Source organism: Hypomesus nipponensis, chromosome 5, assembly GCF_054491055.1.
Source record: "Hypomesus nipponensis isolate SF chromosome 5, ASM5449105v1, whole genome shotgun sequence".
NCBI lineage: Eukaryota > Metazoa > Chordata > Actinopteri > Osmeriformes > Osmeridae > Hypomesus > Hypomesus nipponensis.
In genome coordinates, this window is record NC_140365.1 from 14,822,364 (window position 1) to 14,836,244 (window position 13,881).

Genomic DNA, 13,881 nt, shown 5'->3' on the forward strand with positions numbered 1-13,881 from the left:
ACCGTCAACCCCTGCCTAGCTTCGATATTCTTATACATACCTTGATGCATTCTCTGCAAGCCCTCTGCCTGTAAACTTGTCTGTACTGTGCCCTTTGCAGGGTGCACCGTTTCGAGTCCCGCAAGCTGCAACCGTGTCCATCAAAGCATTGGTGGCAGGTGTCCAGTTGTACGTTCAGTGTGCGGATCCTTCATCATGCAGCCCTCTGGGGAGCCCGTCTCTCCGTCTTGTAATGAGCGGTTCACGGAATCAGCGGGCCGAAAGCAGACAAACGTCTTCCTAACACTCCACCTTTACTGCACAAACTACCACTGAGACAGGGGTGCTTCGTGCTAAGTCGACACCCTGCTCGATAGTGTTTCTCGGGTGCTGCGGTGTAAAGGTACCCCCACTGTGATGGTCCACACTAACTACCTTTTGTCCCCTCTCCTTCATGCACCAGTACCTGCTGTGCTGCCCCGGGCGACACCTGATGAGCCCTGTTTACCAGTGACGCAGCCGGCAAGGCCACGACTAGATCGTGGCTCATGCAACTCCACTAAGTTCTGTGCGAGTGTCATGTCCTGTCCCCGGAGCTGTATACGGCGTATTCCATCCGGATCGGGGCGGCTGCTTCTGGTGTCCACGTCCGCACTGGACGTTGTGGAAGCGCAGAACTCATGAGCGCTTGAGAACAGAGACCGGGACCTGCTTGCCATGTGCATCCATTCCTTGAGGGTTTAGGTTGGTTGAGGGGCAGTTCTATGGGCGTATGTGAAGCCCTCTGTGACATGCTTCCGTGTAAAAAGAGCTATACAAATAAATTTGATTTGATTTGCAGCCGGTACACAAGAGGCTTGCTTTGGTTAACGCTCTGCGACTATCTACTCTAGGCCGAGCAGCTGAGCAGGCGCTCGAGAAGAAGCCGAGCAGGCGCTCAGGAAAGTGAGCAGGTGCTCGAGCAGAAGCGAACAGGCGCCCGAGCAGAAGCCGAGCAGGAGCTCGAGAAGAAGCCGAGCAGGAGCTCGAGAAGAAGCCGAGCAGGTCGCTTAAGCTGAGCGGGTCTGAGACCTCCGGTGACCAATGTGGTCCGCATGTATCTCGTGGTTGGGTGGCTTCATACATTGCAATCGTAATATGTCTCTTCGGATCTCCATGCAGCCGTGGTGATCCACAGACGTCCTCTGATGCGCTACGTCGCCATCAGAATCCAGTGTCTACATGGGGACGTTCGTCCAGATGCCCTGGGAACAGCGGATGCACCGCTGATTTGTCTCACACATAGTTTTGTTGCTAGTACCATTGGGATGTCATGTGGTCCTCCTGAGGCTCAGGAGGCGCGACCCTCTGCTCTACACATAGTATAGACTGGCGGAGTGTCGGTGTTTTGGGGATTTAACTTGTTGCTCCCTGCCTCATGTCATGATTGCTGCAGTGAAGGAAGGGAGCGCTTCCCCATGTGCATCCATTCCGCCAATGTGAAACCATTTGTCATGTGTATGAATAAATGGTGAAATCAATCACGCAAGTGTCTTGACTGAAATAAGCGGAGCTAGTTCAGGCATGGAACTCGGGCAGCGCGCGCCATATCACCCATCGCCGTGTTCTCAACCCATAGGCTTAGCTTGATAGGCGGCGCTATAAAGTTGCACACATGCACGCACACGCGTCCTCGCCCCCTTTTGTTTTGCGCTGCTGCCACCGACCACCATCCCCTTCACCCCCATGTGGTCTGTCTGTCCTCCCCGTGGGGGATTTAACTTGTTGCTCCCTGCCTCATGTCATGCATGCTGCAGTGAAGGCAGGGAGCGCTTCACCATGTACATCCATTCCGCCAATGTGAAACCAGTTGTCATGTGTATGAATAAATGGTGAAATCACGCGAGTGTCTTGACTGAACTATGTTAATAATAGCCTGACGTTGTCATACTCATAATTATAGTCAGAATATGAGTCTGAAAACTCTCCGTTGGGCTGTGACTACGGGGCGTGTTTCAACCAAACTCGTAAAACAAATGCCTCTACGCTCAATTGGATAGACCTACAACCAATCAGAGCAACGTAATATGTTGTTTGTTGAAAACGAATTCGACCCAAGGGCTCTTTTGTGACGTTGTTGATTACGTTACTGTTGATCATCTGTCCATCATCGTATAAAGCCCGCCCTGGCAATTTCATTGGTCCGTCCAGATCCTGGTTTTATGTAGTTGTTCCCAATAGGAGACCCTCCAGACCCAACTTCCTGACCACATTTTTTTGTGGGCGGGGAGAAGTTGGGCTGGCAGCCAGGCTACTATGCTAATGGAACTGTTTTGTTCTACTACGCCACTGAGTGCATTCACTTGACCATGAGAAACCCGATAATAATGTGTAATTAATTATGCAAATACTTAAACACGTCTATGCACAGAAGCTCACCTTTATTTCCCATGTTGTGTTAAGTGAGGGATAGATTTTTTAATTTAAGATTTAAATTATGTTGTGAAAATATATTTCCAAACATTTGAGGGTGGAATAGAGTCTTCATGTCATGTCTTTGAAGAAGGTGTGGGTATTTTAGCTATTTATCTATTCACAAATTTTGGTGTTAAACAATAATGCTGAGAGTGAAACAGAGGAACACAATTGTTTTGGTATTTTTGTCTGAAAAGTCACTACGGTGGCCCTGAAGTGCAAAAGACCCCCCCTAATATGAGTACATCCCCCAAATGAAAACACCCCCCCCCCGAAAACGAGTCAACTCCCCCAAAATCGGATGACTTGTTCACCTCCCCCAAATGGAAAACGACATTACGTTAACTCTGAACGGAAAGGGTAGGTACTACACTTCAGCGCTGATTGGATGCAGTAGGCTAACTAACAAGATAAGAAATTGATCGAGAGAAGTACAAAATGCCATAGCCTGAGAGATTTACGTGCACCAGGCCATTTATTTGGGTATCGAAGCATATAGCATAGGCTACAAATGCAACAGCATAAATTGCGTGTTAAACGTAAACATCGATAGCCAAACAACTAGTCCACGTAACTGTCATTATCATGAACTTAATCGTTTTGGTTGGAAGGAAAGAGGAAACATTTGTGTTAACAATTCAGAGTCATGACACTACTCTTATAATCAGGGTCATTCCTATGAAACAATCTTAGATATGCTGTTAACGTTTTACAATATTAAAATAAGTACAATGCGCAGGTTAAAAACGCAGTTGAAGGAAGCAGGACTTGTCAGAAGAAAGAACTAATAGTCAACTACTAGAACAAAATGCCACAATGACAGAGTAACGTGGACCAGGATATTGTTTGGCTATGAATTTTTACATTTAACACACAATACTTTTGCATAAGTATCGTACTATTTGCTACATTCTTCGATGGCCAAACAAATGTCCCGGTGCACGTAACTCTGTCAGGCTATTGCATTAGGTACTTCTGTCGATCAATTTCTTATCTTGTTAGTTAGCCTACATCCAATCAGCGCTGAAGTGTAGTACCTACCCTTTCCATTCATAGTTAATGTAATGTTGTTTTCCATTTGGGGGAGCATGTTTTTGTATTGGGGGGAGGTGGACAAGTCATCCGATTTGGGGGGAGTTGACTCGTTTTCAGGGGGAGTGTTTTCATTTGGGCGATGTACTCATATTAGGGGGTGTCTTTTGCACTTCAGGGCCACCGTAGGTCACAGATGTCAGTGTGTCCATCAAGCCGCAATGTCTTATAAAAAAAAAAAGAACAACACCGTAATAATGAGTGCGCTCAACAAGTGAATCTTCTGGGTCACGCATGCTCTCATTTAATCATCTTTAGATCATATTAAAGCCCATGTAGTTGGGACTGAAACGCTCCCTAAAGCCACCAAAGTATAGTGTATGTTCCCCAGGGATTCCACGTGTATTTAATTTATTCTCATATGTGCACGCCAAGGGAATCCATGTTTTCTAAAGGAATTACAAAGGCACCAGGACATTGTTTTGATTCCCTCTCCAAAGACTTGTGATGCGTTGGGTTTCATAAAAAGCCCTAAAGAACTGATCTTTGGCACCTCCAACACAATGAAATTGTTCCAATATCGTCAACCAAAGGGAGACACGCCAAACTTCAATGACCTTCTTTCTGTCCAATCCCAAGCAGGAGATCTGTGTATAAAAAGCATTTCAGCAAATAACTGAAAGACCAAAGACAACAAAAAAAAGTGGGATTGCCAAGGTGGGTACCTGTCTGGGAAACACAGAATTTAAAACAAACATCTTCAGGATGCACAGTCACACTTCACTGAATTATTTTAGTTTGGCTTGACCCTTTCACACTGTCTTTGCATTTTGTAGACTGTAAAGCTAAACAAAAATGCAGCATCTTGGCTTTTTTGTCCTTGCCTGGTTGGTGGCCAGAAGCTGCCAATTGGATTGTGAATCGTCCTCAAGACGCCCAGGTATTTACATCAAATAATTTTGCTTGCCTGCATGCATTTTGGAAGAAATCTAATGTTTTATGCAATACTGAAATGTTCTGGTGGTTTTTATGGTTCATGAATGCACCAGATGTAATTGTAGCCATAATTTAAATGAATGGAGATTCATGTGAATGGCTTGATGGAAGCTAAACTTACATATTGTGTGTTGTTAAGTATACTACATTTCTTGTGTGGTTTCTACACTTCATCATGCCATGTAGAATTTATCGACACAAAAGTGACATGATGCACACCTTGGCTTAGGTTTAGGTTTAGTTAACTGAACTTCCAAATCGGGTTAACCTCCCTTTGCACTTGTAGCCTACACTGACATCTCAGTGGTATGCGGGACAGATTATATGAGCCTGTCCATCCTCATCTGCCCTGCTATCTACACTGGCTACAACGAGTCTCTGCTCATCCTCAACAACATGTTTAACGACCCAGCTTGCAAAGGAACCATCAGCACAAATGTGACTCCACCTGTCGTGAAGTACAGATTCCCCCTTAACATGACAAATGCATGTGGTAGTGTCTTCATGGTAAGTGGACAATAAAACACACATTCTCTGCATGTTCTGTGCTTGAACAACATTCTGCAGCTCTTACTACAGACAAGTTGTCACAATGTTGTGAAAATAGAACTAAATAGAAAATGACCAATTTTAAAGTCTTTTAAACCTCTCTTTCTAACAATGTACGCAGACAACCAGCTCTGCAGGAACGGGAGTTTTCTCAGACTTCTCCAACATTCAAACTGTTAACATCAGTGGTGTAGTCAGATCTTATGACCCCACCACAGGAACTGTCACCTACAACGCTGAACTCAAGTATTACTACTCCTGTGCCTACCCTCTGGAGTACCTGATCAACAACACCCAAATCGATGTGTAAGATCATCACTTTGGCGTTTTGTCTTGCATGTCTAACATGCAACCATAGTTAAACCTTGAGCAGTATTAATTCATTGAACATTGAACAAGCATTGAACCATTGTCAAATGTTTTGCGTGTTTAATGGTAGGGACTATGAACAAAAACTGAATAAAGAGATGGTTTAGGGTGTAAAATAGTTCTGAACTAAATCTTAACAAAGTATAGAATTTTTGTTTGAATCTAATCTGTAACTAAATCAAATCGTAACCCGAACTAAACTACATAGGTGAAATTATTAGGCTTATCTGCTGTTAAAATTATTTCAATGAGACTTCTGATCATCTGGTACTGCATTATGAAGGGGTAATAATTGTTTGGCTTTGAAAAGGCAAAACCGTGATAAGTACTAAAGCAACGATTTATGCAATAATCTGTTTAATGTATAAAAACATAAACTTCATGAAAGATATGACTAGTCACTTTGGGATCTAGATCTGCCATTCCAGATATATTTGGGGGGGATTATCACCCCTTCAAATAAATCTAACATGATGCTTGTGTGTGTTATACTGCCAAAATCCAGTATTCTGAGTGTACTGATTTGACCCCAATATCAGGCTCCGTCTTTTAAATGTAACAATATATACAAAATCTTCTACTGAAAGTTGTTTTATATCTCACTGTGCTCTGTCACTACTTCCCTTTTCTCAACCCTCAGGTCAGCATCTTCCATTGCTGTGAAAGACAACAATGGAAGTTTCATCAGTACTTTGAGCATGGCTCTCTACGCGGTAAGTCAGTTGTTGTGACTCATGCATCTCTGGTTAATTGGATATCTGGTTTGGACAAATAAAATAAATGCATTTATCAAATCATGTTGACGACAGTGGTAAAATGCTTAGCTGGTTTTCAGACATTTTAGCTGGCACATTTGGACCAGTTATGTCATTTCTCTTCTCTTCTCAGGATTCTAACTATACCTCCCCACTGGTCATTCCCCCTCTGGGCATTGAGCTTAGAACTAAGGTCTACGTTCAGGTCCAAGCCACTAACCTGACCGCACAGTACGACTCTTCTACTGTACTTACTATACAACAGTTGGATTGATAGAATGTTTACATTTGAAATAGTAATAGACTACTTTACTGCCTACTGCCTCTAATCTCATAAATTACAATCAAGCCTTTCTTTCCCAACAGGTACTATGTGCTCCTTGACAGATGCTATGCCTCCACATCTCCTCATCCTACCAACTCAACTTACTTCAACCTGTTTGTCTCGTAGGTCCTCCTCACTGCTTGTGAAACTTTCATTCGGAAAAAAGAGATCGCAAAAGTTAATTGTTTAAACTAACTGCTATATAAAATTCCTTTGTTATAGAAAGTGGTTTAGGCAAGATGCAACAGCAAATTTGTATTGAGATTATATCCAGCCAATTTGAGTAGATGACACAATTCTTACGAAGTGTCTGTCACTTTGTCTGAAACTGATATTAGTCATTTGGCTATTTTCAAATTCCAAGTGGGTATTAAGATACAATTTGCCTTAACTACAGCAGTTTTGTCATAGCTATCTCAATGTAACGATCAAGTCTACTATAAAATAAAGTGTTAACTCTTCCTCACTACTTGAGCCTTCGTGTGAAGCTCTCCATTAATGTCTTGAAACAGCTGCTCCAGGGACCAGATGACAAACGTGAGTGAGAACGGAGAGAGTCAACACGCCCGGTTCAACTTCCCAGCCTTCCGCTTCCTGGAGCAGCAGAACCAGACCGTGTCCACCTATTACCTCCACTGTATCACCAGGCTGTGTGAGAAGAGCACCTGCAGCACCTTTAGGGTGAGCTGACATTCTGACCTTTTTATCCTGTATCTCTGTTACATACTGCAAAAGCAGATTTTTCCAAATACAGAACAAACCCAGTGACACCTTGGAGTTCACAATAATCCTTGTGGATGTGTAATCCATATACAGCAATGTCAAAAGAGGAGGAGGAGAAGTGTTGACACAGGCTTGGCCGAAAACGGAGTGACAGAGTCTACTACCCTTTCCACTCGTGTGCCTATTGTTACAAAAGCTGAAAGCAGTAAGTGTTCCCTCACAAATAAATCTATGTTTTTTTTTCAATAATTCTAAATGACTTTGTTTCATACTTAACACTAGCACCAACTGTGCTACTTGTCTTGTTTATTGTCCTTTCAGTTCTGGCACCTAAAGTTGAAGGTAAGTTTTCAAAAATATAAAAGTTGTAAATATGAAAATCAGTCTAAAGCTTAAAAAGATCACCAACAGTAAGTCCCTGTGGTGTAGTTATGGATTCATTACTGGTTGAGGTGGAAGAATTGATTATACTTATCATAAATTGAATTTAAAGAAAGGAAGAAGTAATACAGGAAGGCAGTTGAAAGTTAAGTAAAAAAGAGTCATTGCGATGTGCTATATTACAGCTCAGACCAGCAGTAATGATGATTCCTCCAAGGGACTGGGCGTGGCTGTGGGTGTCCTCACTGTTGCCGTCATCGTAGTCCTCTGCATGGCAGCTGTCTTTTATCGACGCCTCAAGCACAAATAAAAGCTGAGATGTGGCTTACTGGGCCTGGATGACACCTTCCCTTTAAATAGTGCATCTGTCTGCTGGTCCCACAACTACCAACTGGGCTTGTTGCTGTCATTGCTTGTCTATTTCAAATAGACAAAAATATCTTTATTTACTAGTTGTACTTTTGAAATATCTGTCTTATCCACATTTGTCTGTAAATACTAAAGGGAAAAGAATAAATCTAGTTTACAGAGAGAGAAAGACAGATTTCGATTTTTAAAGCATCAATGCTGCAACTGATAGGAAGTGTTAATGAACGAATATGCTTTGACCATAAAAAAAGGAAAACATTAACAAGATTAAGAATTAGATTTTTTGGTAGCTTAAACAGAATGCTTTTGCCCATGAATAATATTGTAAGAATGGATATCTATACAACTCAGACAATGATTCAATAATAGTATAAATAGTGGTCATTCAAAAAGTAATTGTCTATGTCCCCAACCTGACGACCAAAACTGAATAGAAAACAACATTTTGTTCAGAATCCAGAGCCTACTCTATGTGCAAACTGTGTGGTGTGATTTTTATAATCAAGTCACTCTGCCCTTCAGAGTGTTATTTATAACAAGTATCTTACTGCTTTACTCTAATAAAATATTGATTGACCTATAGATCAATGCAATATGATCAGAATCCTGAACACTGAACATTTTATCAATCATGTCCCATGCCCATTAGCCCAACAGACAAGGTGCCATTATATTAAAAGTAACTAGAGAGGGTACAATTTCTGGGGAAATTGTAGGGTGTGCTTGCTTGCGTTGGTTGCAGGGGTCCGTATCTAAATTACAGTGCATTCACACTGCAGCGATGCGATGCAAGCGATAACATGTTTTCCATTAATTTTCTATGGAGCCAGGCGAATCGCTTGCGTGGTGCATTGTGGGTAGCGACGCGACAGAGTTGAGATTTTCTCAACGTTATGCAAATGAGGAGCGAATTTCGCTAGCGATGGCCAATCGCAGTGTTTTCTTGTTTCTCGTAACGTAGCAACCATGGTTAACATTTCTAGCTTTCAGTTTTTAAGATGGAGAAGCTAATCGCCTGTGTGGCTACATATCCAGTCCTGTACGATACGTCCCTGTATTTGTACAAAGACATTAATAAAAAGAATGAGGCCTGGCGCAGGTTTGCCGACATTGTTGGTGCTCCTGGTGGGTTTTCTGTACTTTCAAATTCAGTCTCTCGTCACAGTACGTAACTTTGTTCTAGCTAGGTACTGTACAGTAGTAGCCCGGCTGGAACTCCCTGGTCGTATCGACAGATTAGCAGAGACTTTGAGTAATATAATAAAACGTTTTTACACATCAACGTGTATGTTTATAAAACAGTTTTGTATTTTGAGTATAAGTTTTACTTTGATCGATGTTGCGAGTACGTAAAGCCAAGTCTGCACAATTGGCCATGACAACTACAACAGTGATTTTAGAGAACTACATTCTACATAATCAGTTTGAAACGTCCCCCCAGCGTGATGAACTGTGGGAAGGTGAGCGATGGCAAGCGATTTGCGTCGCTGCGTTGTGAACGCAGGGTTTACAACTGATATTTCTGTATATTTAATATAAAAATGCATAGCCTACTTATTTATAAAGATTACATCTATTTAAAAGGATATGTTTTTCTGCTCATTTACAACTCAAAATACGAAGGGTGAAGAATAGAAAGAAATAGTTGTCTTTTCATGGAATGGTGATCAGCAACCTCATAGTTGAATCAAAACTAATACATTTGGCAGACCGGTGAGAAAATTGACCTAATCTCTATGACTTAAACGTCATTGTAAGTTTTTCCCTTCTCGTGATATTTTCAGGCATTTAGCCTACTCATATTGCATTCATTCATGAATAAAAAAAAAACTTTTGAAGCTTATTTTAACAACCACGTTACCAGCAGTAGCTATCTCAGATGGAATCGCGATTCAAATAGTACTAGGCTAACTGAAAAAAATGCCCCCAAAAAACGTAAATAGGCCTAAGCTTGACATTTATATGGGGGAAAACCACTCATTCATAAACATGTCAGTGGTAACAATCATTGTCAGTAACAAGGCAAAATGCGATATAGCCCTGCTGTGTGGAGAAGGTGCCCCTGTAAATTGTAGGCTACTACTACTACTAGACTGTCTCGGTAGCAATTGCGTTGGTTGAATTCAATTTAATGTTACTTCCGTTGTACGGTCTAGGCTGAAATGAATTATTTTCTTGAACAGATTGACAAAGTTTAGGCTGTGGCAATGGAGTTCACGTTAGTAGTCACTAGCACTGTAAACAGCTGTGGAGATGTTTTTGTTAGCTACTAGACTAGGCTACAGCGTTGCAGTGAGCTACACTGGTTTGAAACCACAGGTAATGATAATTTCACCCACAAATCGTTTACTTGTAATCTAATGTCATAATAAATCCTACAACGAAAATGTATTTGTGAGGAATGTTAATTTTAACGATTGAAAACAGATGCATCATAGACCACTGTAGTATGTGTTGCCCAGGCAACAGAGGCTAATGATGCTATTGCTTCAGTGAAATAGTAGACTGTTTCCGAAAGTAGATGTACTTCCTTAATAATATTAGCTTATATTGTACATTACACATTACAATTGTGTGGCGTTTCTGCAGCCGCCTTGCAGTAAAGCAGTTATCTCCCAGAAGTTAACGAGCTGCAAAACTATGTTCTGCTAGAGATAGTCACGCGAGGTTTCGTGACGTTAGTGGCGTCAGTGACTGTGGCTAGCAAGTTAGCCACCGTTAGCTTCACTTTTCGCCACAAAAACGTAATTTCTACTTAAACTGCGCAACGGAACGTAAATCCCAATACAAGCAACTCAATCGCTACCAAGACGAAACATTTGACACCTAGGTTGTCTATGTAGTCCAAATATTAACAAAGTTTTAGGGGGGCAAAAAGAATAATAATAATAATATATATGTGAGATAACAATGGTTGTGCCCTTGCCGAAGGCAAAGCACACCCAATTAATGATAAATGATCACAGAGGGAATTGAAGCAGTTCTGGCAGGGACTTAATCATAGGGGAGAATTTAGATATGTGAATTTAGTAAATATGTTTTTGTCAAATGCTCTTTCTTTTCAAAAGCATTATTTTCAAGTTAAGTCACAAATATTCCTGATTCTTACTATAGCTGTCTGTATTTAAATGCATGTCTTTTGTCAGTAAAGCTTACAGGAGAAAGTCCCTTGTCATAGAGTTTTTTCTGACCCATTTGAAATCAGAATGGCTGAAGTCAGATGGCTGAGCAGTTAGGGAATCGGGCTATTAATCAGGAGGTTGCTGGTTCGATTCCCGACCGTGCAAATGATGTGTCCTTGGGCAATTCACTTCACTGGACTTGCCTCAGGGGGAATGTCCCTGTACTTACTGTGAGTCGCTCTGGATAAGAGGTTGGCACACATAACCTGGGAAATCATCATGGAAACTGTTGTGAAAAGGGCAGGCACTTTCAAAAAATACTTATTGGATTATTATAGTTATTGGATGAACCAACTGTCTATCACCATCTATCACTTCAACCACACGTGTAGCTGCCAGTAGTTCCTCATGTTCTTAGGTTCTGTATGGGAACACAATAGGGACACAAAGGGAATAGTCAAACTTGTAACAGTGCATCCAAACCCTCTTTATTACCAGTAGCTTGTACGTACTGCTGTGTTCTCAAAACCTCAGTGGCCCATTTGTGAGCAGTTTGTAAACATTTTAAAGAAAATTACAAAACTTCAGTTTCACTGACATGTGAACCCTCATTATCTCCAAAGACCCGTGGAAAACCTGATAATTTCTCCACACAAAAAGTACACTAAGCTGTTGACATTTAACCTGACCTTTGAGAGGACACAACGATGAATACCAAAACAAACTGACAAAAGTAGCCAAAACCAGGGCAGGTTTCAATTAATTTGGAAACAGGATACACCACTTTACCAAATACAATATGGATGACAAAATGAATGCCACAGAAAATGGGTGGCATTGCTGACAACAAATGTATCCTTTTAGACCACAACCTATTGTACTGCTGCCCACCCAGACCTAGATCAAATTATATGTTGCTCTGTATACGTATATTCTGAAAGTGTACATTCATACTTAACATATGGAATACTAATTTGGATACATTATACTCTAGGTAGATACATTTTGTTTTCTAGACTACTTAAAAATAGTATTTGAAAATAGTATCTATCTATTATGGCATTAAATGGAAATGGAAATTGACATGACTGTAATTTAATCTCGGTCTGAAATTTGCCTCCTTCTGACCTTGATGTGTTCATGGGAATGAACAATTGCCAATGCTCTAACTAGGTCATAAAATGCACCCCACCCATACCAAAAAATAAGCCATTCTTACAAGATAGCTTCCTCACACACTGTATAGGCCTCTGGTATTACTAAACCATGTAAGAGATATGCCCTAACAACATCCATATATGGAAACACAGTTTACATTCAATGTTTCAACAAGGAACCAATGTGAAACCATAACTAAGCAAGTGTAATTGAGATTATTAGCATTATTTGAACATTTACCATGGAAAGTGTGAATATATTCCGTCATCCAACTGGCTACAGGGTTGTGCATACATTTCTTATTCCTGCACATTTTCAAATGACAGTAACTTTGGATTCTGGTATTTGTCACATAGTTCATCTAGGATCTGAAAACCTGTATAAGGTTCACTGTCTGTAACTGTACCCAGGTAGGTGTCCAGACCTGTGTTCAAAAGATCCATTCACTTTCATCTAGCTGACAAGCTTTGTTTCAGTTTGTCTCAAGACAATAGGATGGAATTTCCTTTTCAGTCAAGCTGAAAAGCTCCGTCAAAATTCAAAGGGTGGCGCTGTCGACGGGTCGCTCAGTTTCTGGTGGGTAGAGAGTGGATGGGTGGGTGTTGAAGGAGTGGAAGGAGGGATGAGAGTAGAGTGGGAGAAAGGCTTTGAATCTGCCAGCAGGAGTGCACCACTGCCAGGCTTCAAAGTGGCTGGCCTCAAACTTAACTCAGAGAGGGAGAGAGAGGGAGAAAGAAACAGAGAAAGAAATATATATAGAGAGAAACTCCCTCAGCCTCCAGCTGAGCTATAGCAAAGTTTCTGAGGGATTTTTGAAGATTTAAGTAACTCTAAAGTTAACTGTATAATTACTGGTTATATCTCTAGTGAAAATTATAACAATAAAAAACTATACACTGCACAATATATGATACAGATCTAGGAATCAAACATGAAACATACAGAACAACCAAAGTAATAAGCAGGTGTTTCATCTGTGGTACTTGATTTATTCATCCAGAGTAGTCTTTTAGTAACCCAAAATTAACAGTAGCAGAATCATAGAACACATAGATAACATTTGTCAACTTTGTTTTGGTGTTCGGATTCAGCTTCTTCACAGGCTGGGTCAACTTGTGAGCACATAGAGCTTCTTTAATACAGTGGAACACCTTGGAGAGTGTGGATTAACAAAGTGGTTCGGTAAAATATTTGTTGATCTAGTCTGAAAAGTTAGAGTTAAAGGGTACCTGAAAACAATTTCATTCATTGCTTCGGAATAATCATGACATTTTTATGAAAGTCAGTGAGTTACCACAAACACTGGTTGACACTCCCAATGCAGGAAAGGGTTGTACTTTTACTATTATTCTGATACACCTGTTTACCAAACACGTTTGAGACAGCTGGAAGGACATATTTGGTTCCGGTAAGCAAAACAAACACATGCTACTTTCTGAAATGTATTAAATTCAGATGTTGAAAATGATCAAATGTTTTCACCAATCTCAAGAAATGTTGCAGATGACTTGCACCTGCTTTATCTGCACCACCATATTAAAATGATAAATCATGTGGATGGGAGTTAGATAAACAACCAGTAGAGGGCAGTCCAATTATTCCATTCAGAGAACATCCAGGGCTAGGTCAAATTCCTGGCATTTCCCAACCATTTACAAATACTTATACG

At 40.9% G+C, this 13,881-nt stretch overlaps 1 protein-coding gene across 1 annotated transcript; it reads left to right on the plus strand.

Annotated features, from left to right (window-relative positions):
- Nucleotides 1–4,320: 4,320 nt before the first annotated feature.
- Nucleotides 4,321–7,873, plus strand: LOC146288812 (zona pellucida-like domain-containing protein 1). The gene is made up of 10 exons (XM_084698795.1): nt 4,321–4,405; nt 4,748–4,968; nt 5,132–5,316; nt 6,020–6,092; nt 6,268–6,365; nt 6,501–6,581; nt 6,972–7,140; nt 7,276–7,387; nt 7,504–7,524; nt 7,749–7,873. The coding sequence occupies exons 1-10, from the start codon at nt 4,321–4,323 to the stop codon at nt 7,871–7,873; spliced, it is 1,170 nt and encodes a 389-aa protein (XP_084554921.1).
- The last annotated feature ends 6,008 nt before the right edge of the window (nt 7,874–13,881 follow it).

Excerpts from the sequence above, each read along its gene's own strand:
- LOC146288812 (XM_084698795.1), top strand. The coding sequence starts at position 4,321 with ATGCAGCATCTTGGCTTTTTTGTCCTTGCCTGGTTGGTGGCCAGAAGC. Across the intron at positions 5,317-6,019 it reads AACAACACCCAAATCGATGT|GTCAGCATCTTCCATTGCTG; the intron begins GTAAGATCATCA and ends CTCAACCCTCAG. Across the intron at positions 7,525-7,748 it reads TCTGGCACCTAAAGTTGAAG|CTCAGACCAGCAGTAATGAT; the intron begins GTAAGTTTTCAA and ends GCTATATTACAG.